The sequence below is a fragment of the Larimichthys crocea genome, chromosome X (assembly GCF_000972845.2).
Source record: "Larimichthys crocea isolate SSNF chromosome X, L_crocea_2.0, whole genome shotgun sequence".
Lineage (NCBI taxonomy): Eukaryota > Metazoa > Chordata > Actinopteri > Sciaenidae > Larimichthys > Larimichthys crocea.
The window spans coordinates 9,439,221-9,447,611 of NC_040020.1; the positions used below are offsets into that span (position 1 = coordinate 9,439,221).

Consider the following 8,391-nt stretch of genomic DNA (forward strand, 5'->3'; position numbering starts at 1 on the left):
TGTATTAGACTGTGTGTGTGTGTGTGTGTGTGTGTGTGTGTGTGTGCGTGTGTGTGTGTGTGTGTGTCAGTTACGAGTCCTGAACCTGTGAACTAAGGTTCAGGACTCACCTGAGTCAGCTCTATCAAAGAGGTACGTCTTAAGACGACTCTTAAAAGTCCAGTGCGTAGAATCTAGATACATCGCTGCACTGAAACCCCCTCACAGCAACTTGAAAGGTCCCGTCTAAATCAAATCAAATCAATTTTATTTGTATAGCCCAAAGTCACAAAGTACATTTGCCTCAGAGGGCTTTACAATCTGTTCAGGGAGTGACACCCTCTGTCCTTAGACCCCCTATTGGTCACTATCTAGTTTGTCTGTTCTGGGCTGCTGTAGAAACACAGCAGCTCTATGAAAGAGGACCCGCCTCCCACTGTAGATATAAAAAGAACATTTTAAAGTTATTTTCAGGTGATCATACATGCATCAAAACATAGTTATTGTTACAGGATTTTTTAAAGACTCTTGAATAAGGAGGACTGGATTCAAAGTGTCAAAGTTAAGTTGAATTTATTATTCTTGTACAAGAAGGAGCGTTTAACAGTGCAACACACAAAGAGGGGTTACAGAGAAAAGGCTCCTCGAGGAGCTCTAACAGTTGGTTCTTATATATTGTTTAAAATGAGCTGTCTCAGACACCTCCCTCACTAATGAGTCTGCTCAGCAATGAACATTATGCACCAAAATTACACTTCTCAGGCCTGTCCTTGAAGTACTGATATCTCCCCCTGCCGTCCTCAGTGAAACACAGTCCAAATAAGGGAAGTGCACGAGACATGCAAAAACACAAATTATATGAGTTTCAACATCTTAACCCCAGTATAAATCCTAATTCTTATAACATTTATGAATATTATATTTCATGTTTGCCTTATTCTGAAAATAAAAAGCCTCAAATCTGACACACTGCACCTTTTAAACGTGGAGCTGGAGCATCAGGAGAGGAGCTCTATCCTAAAATATTATTATAAAGCGACATAAATACACTTTAGTATAATATAGTGTTACATATGTCACTATTAGTCTGTGTTTACATGTAATAAACTGACAAAAAGCCATTGTTAAATGGCTTTTTGTCAGTTTATTACATGTAAACACAGACGCTGTCGTTACTGTCTCAACCGCTAGAGGGCGACTCCTTTATGAACTTTCAAAATAAAAGCTCATCCGTTTAATTAACGTAATCTTTGAGGATTTTCCTCATTAATAAAATAGCATTTAAAAAATAATTGACATCTATTGCTGCGTGTGGTTGTTCACTGTCGAGCAGCAACTTCTAAATACTAAAAAAAAATAAAAAATCTCGCTACTTTTATTTTTTTTGTATTATTTCCGGGTCACGTCAGGGTCAGCCATCGCAATGACATTGTAGCAACCAGAGAAGAAGTCAGAGCTGTAAGCAACGCCGACGTTGCCGTCAACATGTCGTCCAGCAACGCAAGTTTCACGGAGGAGCGGCAACGCCGAGGGGCGCAGGTGAAACACGCACGCACACACACACACACACACACACACACACACACACGTGCGTCACGCTGTCTGCTGTTTAAAGCTCATTAGTGTGTGTGTGTGTGTGTGTGTGTGTGTGTGTGTGTGTGTGTGTGTGTGTGTGTGCAGCAGGTCCCTCTCGGCATGGATTACATCCCCACAGAGGAGGAGAAGAGGGTGTTCAAGGAGTGCAACCATGACAGCTTCTGGTACAGGTGTAAGTGTGTGTGTGTGTGTGTGTGTGTGTGTGTGTGTGTGTGTGTGTGTGTGTGTGTGTGTGTGTGTCACCTGTCTGTCACACACAGGTGAGGTCAGGTCAGTTCAGAGCTTTATTGTCCCTCCAGGTGAAATTTGATTTGCAGTGACAATGCAACTTACACAACAAACAATAAATAAACAAACAGTGACATAGAACAGTGACGCAGAGTAAATCAAACCAAACTTAAAACAATCCTAAATGAAGTAAGAATATGAGTGACAGGAAGCAAAAAGATAAACAAGTGCCACAAGAACAGTGCGATTTAAGAATTGTGCAAATTAATTGCATTGATCGCACGTGGAACAAAGGAGAATTTATACCTATTTGTGCCCTAGGTAACATGTATCTCCGTCCAGACGGCAGAGAAATGAATTCCTGCAACAATGGGTGGTGATGGATGGACCGAGCCTTCTGTAGGACTCGTCTGTCAAAGAGCTGCTGCATGCCAATTATCTTGTTGGCATCTCTCACAATTTTGAACAGACAAATTTTTGTTTTTAACCGACAGGTTTCCATAAAATGAGATCAAGCAAAAAAGTTAAAACTGGCTCAATAAAAGATCGATAAAACCAAACCATCAAGGTCTTATCGACATTAAAAGATTGTAGTATAATCTCTGTAGGCCCTTTTTACAGATTGCAGAAGTATTTAGGTCATGTGTCAAGTTTTTATCGATTATTGTCCCCAGATATTTATAAGAATCCACCAAAGTCCGGGCGGGATCCAACTTTCAAAAATCATCGTTTTATTTTGTAAAAAAATAGACTAGTGTTTAAAAAGAAAAACTAAAAAAACATAAAATACCTTATCGACCTAGGCGGGTGGTACACATAAGCTTTTTAAATTATAGTGTATAAGTAATAAAACTGCCACAATAAAACAGAAAAGGGCCCACAACTGTTTTTTGTGCCAAACCAACAGACCAAAATGGTAAATCAAATAATAAAAAAGAAAACATCCAGAGAGGTTTGTTCCCACACTCGTACCTGCATCCCGGGTGGCAACTGATGACCAAGTGAGTCCAGATGCGTGGTGGCCACACTCCGCAATGGGCTAGTGATGTAGCTAGAGTACTGCGGCACCTGGGAGCAGGGGGGCTGTTTCAAAGTCTTTTTTTAGAGGAAAACGGCTGCGCAATATGGGTCTAATTAGCAGAATTTTCATATGCGTGGTAGATTATTGACTGTTTTGGTGATTTTTCATGTTAAAAATAATTCAAATAACTAATTGTGAATTTTTTTGGGCCAATGTAAAACCTATTTGTGAAAATTGGCCCTTTGTATTTGTCAGTTCCGGTTGCGTGATCGGTGATAGTCGCTAGGCGCTTTGGTGTGGTTGTGATGATAGCGTGATATGGTCCGGCGTACTGGGGATAATGTGGCACTACAAATACGAGTTACGACGATAATAAACAACCGCCTAACTTCGAATCTTGATTAGGTCCACTATTAATACCGTAACACGGCTGTAAAACACCCTGTGAAAAAGTGGTTGTGGACAATACGACACACATCTGTAATACCATGCTATGTTACTACACCTGCAAACATACAACCGTTACCCTGCCTAACCAACAGGTAAAATGTGTTTACTGAAAATACCTTTTTGGATTCAGGGTGGATGAAGTTCTGTTGTTTGTCTGTCTGATTTATAAACCCGTCCGTCCATTTAAAATAGAAAATGACTGCCTGTACTCCAGACAAACTCTTGCACAGAGTGATGATAGCTCCAGCTGTTGGAACTGATGTTAACCATAGAGGCAGAGAGAATGGCTCCTGCCTGGCAAAGGTTTATCCCATTAACAATAGCCCACATGTGGGAGGGGTTGCCGGATGCGGACGTGTCGTACAGTGTTGCTCGTATGTCGGTGGCTTCTATTTTGGGCACACGATTTTTTTTTGCAGTAATTTATTGATTCTCCACAGTTCAATACTTCAAAACTATCAATGATCTAAGTTTAGGCCTTTAAAACTGTTATGTGCGCCCGAGAGGACTTAGAGGAGAGAACATCAGCCCAGGTCACACTGATGCCATCGACTTTCCGTGGAAGTTGTGACCTGATAATGTGAGGTGAGGACAGGAAGGGATCCAACTGCCTGACACTTACACGCAGTCATCACACACTGCGCTTTATATTTGATTGCACAAGTGCCCTTATTAAACTCACCAGGTCATGAACTCATAAAAACTCAGCATGCTGGATTTCTACACCCATGTACACAGTTTACAGGTGCAGTCTAATACAACAGTCCTAAAACTAATTATTAACCATCACGTCAGATTTATTGCGGCCTGGGTGTACCCACAGACTGGGGTCTTAGTTTCTGTGACTTACCAGAGATTTCTGGGGAGCCCAGTTTCTAAGTTGGTTACGACAAGAAGTTAAAGTACAATGACTACAGTTTTTGGGGCGTCACATGACATCCATTTTGGTCTTGTGGGCATGATCCCAGGTTATCAACCAGGTAGCCCATGGGTACGGGTTAGGTTGGCTAGCACGGGAAGTACACTTGCTCCACACCATGAACAAACTCCTGTTGCTTCCCTTTTGATTGGGAAATTGCTCATTTGCATCACAAGAGGGAGTAGCATTGTGTCAGGCTTCCACTTCTCACACAGAACACCCTACCCCAAGCAGAAGGTACAGAAGTTTTCAGTTTCAGTTTCAAAACTGAGAAAAGCATCCCATATGGTCTAGCGGTCAGGATCCCTGGTTTTCACCCAGGTGGCCTGGGTTCAACTCCCGGTATGGGAATGCTGCTTTGTACGGCTGGACATAAGTTGGTTACTACAATCTTGCGATACCAAACTACTGTATTCCTTGTCAAACTGGCCAGTGGTCGTGTTTGGTCCATTGGCTGTATAAAACTTGACGTCACCACCACGGTTTCTGAAGAGTCGTTGTGATGCTCAGTGTGTGGCTCTGGCCGCCACCATCTTGGCAAAGACGTGGATCATCGGTGAACTGAGGTTGGCAAACAAGCTGTGGCCCACCTGTAATCAAAGCGTCCACGCTCTTAATCCTGCATAACTTTAAGCCTTAATATAATGTGAACAGGTGAGTTGTATATAAATTCACCCTCAGTACAGTGTCATGACGGGGAAATTAGCTACAGAGACCAAAACTGTTTTTTGTACCAGGCTGTAAACATGTTTATTTTCTGCTGTGAATTGGACATTGGACATGGGACTTATGGAGACTGACTCACTTCTGGAGCCAGCCTCAGGTGGACGTTAGAGGAACTGCAGTTTGGCTTCATTTTTAGGTTACACTGTGGTATACCTAACAAACTGGCAACCAAGTGTATGATTGTTTATTTACTGGGGCAGTGCACATTAATAACCACTCAAGTGGCCTTATGGTCACCACAGGTTCCCCTCTGTTTGATGGACCAAACTGCTCGCTGTGTTTCTGACCTGAGGAAGATATAACCCTTCTCTGTCACACTCAGATCAGACACAAATGAATTTTGGTCAGGCGCCTCCTGTTAGTCACGCTGCCAGTAAAACTGAATGGATGATATGTGGAGCAACATAAATCTATTTTAGTGTTTTATCAATACACATCGGCCTGTTGATTGTGACCTGGTCTGGTTCTTCTCTCTCCAGAGCATAAAAGGAAATCAAAAATTATTGTCAAGCATGCATCCTGTTTGTTTTTGTGTTCTTGTTTGTTCCTTAGATGCAGAACTCAATCTGACGATGAGAGTGCTGATGTAATGTAAATCAACATATTAAAGCAGCACAGAGACAGAGACAAAAAAAAGGACTTTACTTCTATATTTAATCAAAGAAAGTAAGTGTGATGACATTAAAACTCATATGCAATTATTTAAGAACATTATATATACATTACTTCCCATATAGCGCGTCTAGACCATAAAAGCAGGCCACAGAAGCATCTCGGCATAGTCATGAGGCTGTTACGTTCCGATCTGTGTCTCCAGACTAGAAATGCGGACAATAACACCTCCATGGGTAAGACATTCTCTTTGACTAATTCTGGGGTGTAGTATTGTGTTGTTATCTTTGGGTTTAAGTCGATCCACCGGATGAGTTGGGCAGAATGTGAGACCGACTCAGGCCACTTCTGATGAACTTTAAGGGTGTCCTCTAATCTCCTGATCAAGCGTCAATAAATATACAGCTAAGACACCAGAGGCTCCTGAACACTTTCTTCCTTCCTGACCTCACCATTGACCTTTGACTTCAGCATTTTCTCCACAACAACACCTTAATGGATATGATGTGTTCAGATGGAGATATGGCGCCATTCTAGACCTACAGCAGCATAACTAAGGGACGGTTCAGGACTCACCTGAGTCAGCTCTAACTATAAGCCTATCAAGAGGAGGTCTTAAGACGACTCTTAAAGTCCAGTGTGTAGATCTAGATACATCGCTGCACTGAAACCCCCACAGCAACTTGAAAGGCCCCGTCTATTGGTCACTGTAGTTTGTCTGTTCTGGGCTGCTGTAGAAACACAGCAGCTCTATGAAAGAGGACCCGCACCCATTAGACACAAAAAGACATTTTTAAGTTATTCTCAGGTGATCATCATGCATAAAAATAGTTATTGTTACGGGAATTTTTAAAGAAAGACTCTTGAATAAGGAGGACTGGATTCAAAGTGTCAGAGTTTAAGCTGAATTATTATTCTTGTACAAGAAGGAGCGTTTAACAATCAACACACAAGAGGTTACAGAGAAAAGGCTCCTCGAGGAGCTCTAACAGTGGTTCTTATACATTGTTTTAAAATGGGCTGTCTCTGACAACCTCCCTCACTATGAGTCTGCTCAGCAATGAACATTATGCACCAAAAACTACTGAACTACTGATATCTCTCCCTGCCATCCTCAGTAAAACACAGTCCAAATAAGGGAAGTGCACAAGACATGCAAAAAACAGAAAACACAAATGATATGAGTTTCAACATCTTAACCCCAGTATTTATAATTTTATAACATTTATGAATATTATATTCCATGTCTGCCTTATTCTGAAAATAAAAGCCTCAAATCTGACACACTGCACCTTTTAAACGTGGAGCTGGGCATCAGGAGAGGAGCTCTATCCTAAAATATTATTATAAAATAATATAACACTTCAGTATAATATAGTGTTACATAGTCACTATAGCTGTGTTACATGTAATAAACTGACAAAAGCCATTAAATGGCTTTTTGTCAGTTTATTACATGTAAACACAGACGCTGTCGTTACTGTCACAACCGCTAGAGGGCGACCCTTTATGAACTTTCAAAATAAAGCTCATCCGTCTAATTAACGTAATCTTGAGGATTTTCATAATAATAAAATGATTAAAAAATATTGACATCTATTGCTGCGTGTGGTTGTTCACTGTCGAGCAGCAACTTCTAAATATTAAAAAATAAATACAAAAAAAAATCGCTACTTTTATTTTTTTTTTGTATTATTTCCGGGTCACGTCAGGGTCAGCCATCGCAATGACATTGTAGCAACCAGAGAAGAAGTCAGAGCTTTAAGCAACGCCGACGTTGCCGTCAACATGTCGTCCAGCAACGCAGTTTCACGGAGGCGGCAACGCCGAGGGGCGCAGGTAAACACGCAACACACACACACACACACACACACACACACACACACACACACACACACACACACACACACACACACACACGTGCGTCACGCTGTCTGCTGTTAAAGCTCTAGGTGGTGTGTGTGTTGTGTGGTGGTGTGTGTGTGTGTGTGTGTGTGTGTGGTGTGTGTGTGTGCAGCAGGTCCCTCTCGGCATGGATTACATCCCCACAGAGGAGGAGAAGAGGGTGTTCAAGGAGTGCAACCATGACAGCTTCTGGTACAGGTGTAAGTGTGTGTGTGTGTGTGTGTGTGTGTGTGTGTGTGTGACCTGTCTGTCACACACAGGTGAGGTCAGGTCAGTTTCAGAGCTTTATTGTCCCTCCAGGTGAAATTTATTTGCAGTGACAATGCAACTTACAACAACAAAAAATAAACAGACAAACAGTGACATAGAACTTGATTTAAACAATCCAAACGAAGTTAGAATAGAGTGACAGAAGGCAAAAAGTCTTTAAAAGATAAACAGATGCCACAAGAACAGTGCGATTTGAGAATTGTGGAACAAAGGAGAATTTATACCTATTTGTTCGTGCCCTAGGTGCATGTATCTCCGTCCAGACGGCAGAGAAATGAATTCCTGCAACAATGGGTGGTGATGGACAGTGTTGGGCACATTACTTTGAAAAGTAATTAGTTACAGTTACTAGTTACTTACCCAAAAAAGTAACTGAGTTAGTAATGAGTTATACACTATAAGTAACAGTTACCCAGGAAAGTAACTAATGCATTACTTTTTTAAGTAAAAAAATGCCAAATAATTTGGAGTAATTTGGAGTAAAGCAAACACAACATACCCAGAGGTTTTAATTTATTGCACTCCAACGCAATTACAACTGAACTTCAAGCATTTTCTTTACTTACAAATGTAAGCAGTTAAAAAAGTGACATGTTTTACACTTATACTTCCACCGTGAAAACGCTGTCTTAGACTCAGCCTCGGGACTCGCATCTCATCGGACATGCGTGTGTGTGTGTGTGTG

The 8,391-nt window shown here is 41.4% G+C and overlaps 1 protein-coding gene and 1 non-coding gene across 4 annotated transcripts in view; both read left to right on the forward strand.

The window, feature by feature from the left end:
• Window positions 1–1,384: 1,384 nt before the first annotated feature.
• The window catches only part of LOC104937416 (OCIA domain-containing protein 1), a 20,083-nt gene continuing 13,076 nt past the window's right edge, over window positions 1,385–8,391 (forward strand). Inside the window, exons 1-2 of one of the 3 annotated variants that reach the window (XM_027282953.1) lie at window positions 1,385–1,518; window positions 1,660–1,747. In XM_027282953.1, the coding sequence (XP_027138754.1) occupies window positions 1,465–1,518; window positions 1,660–1,747 (142 nt within the window). In that variant the 5' untranslated portion in view covers window positions 1,385–1,464. Of the gene's footprint in view, window positions 1,519–1,659; window positions 1,748–7,346; window positions 7,371–7,551; window positions 7,637–8,391 lie in introns of those variants that run through there. The other 2 variants (XM_027282954.1, XM_027282955.1) reach the window with 2 other exon arrangements.
• Window positions 4,473–4,544, forward strand: trnae-uuc (transfer RNA glutamic acid (anticodon UUC)). Its single transcript has one exon. It is a non-coding gene; the product is annotated as a tRNA-Glu (tRNA).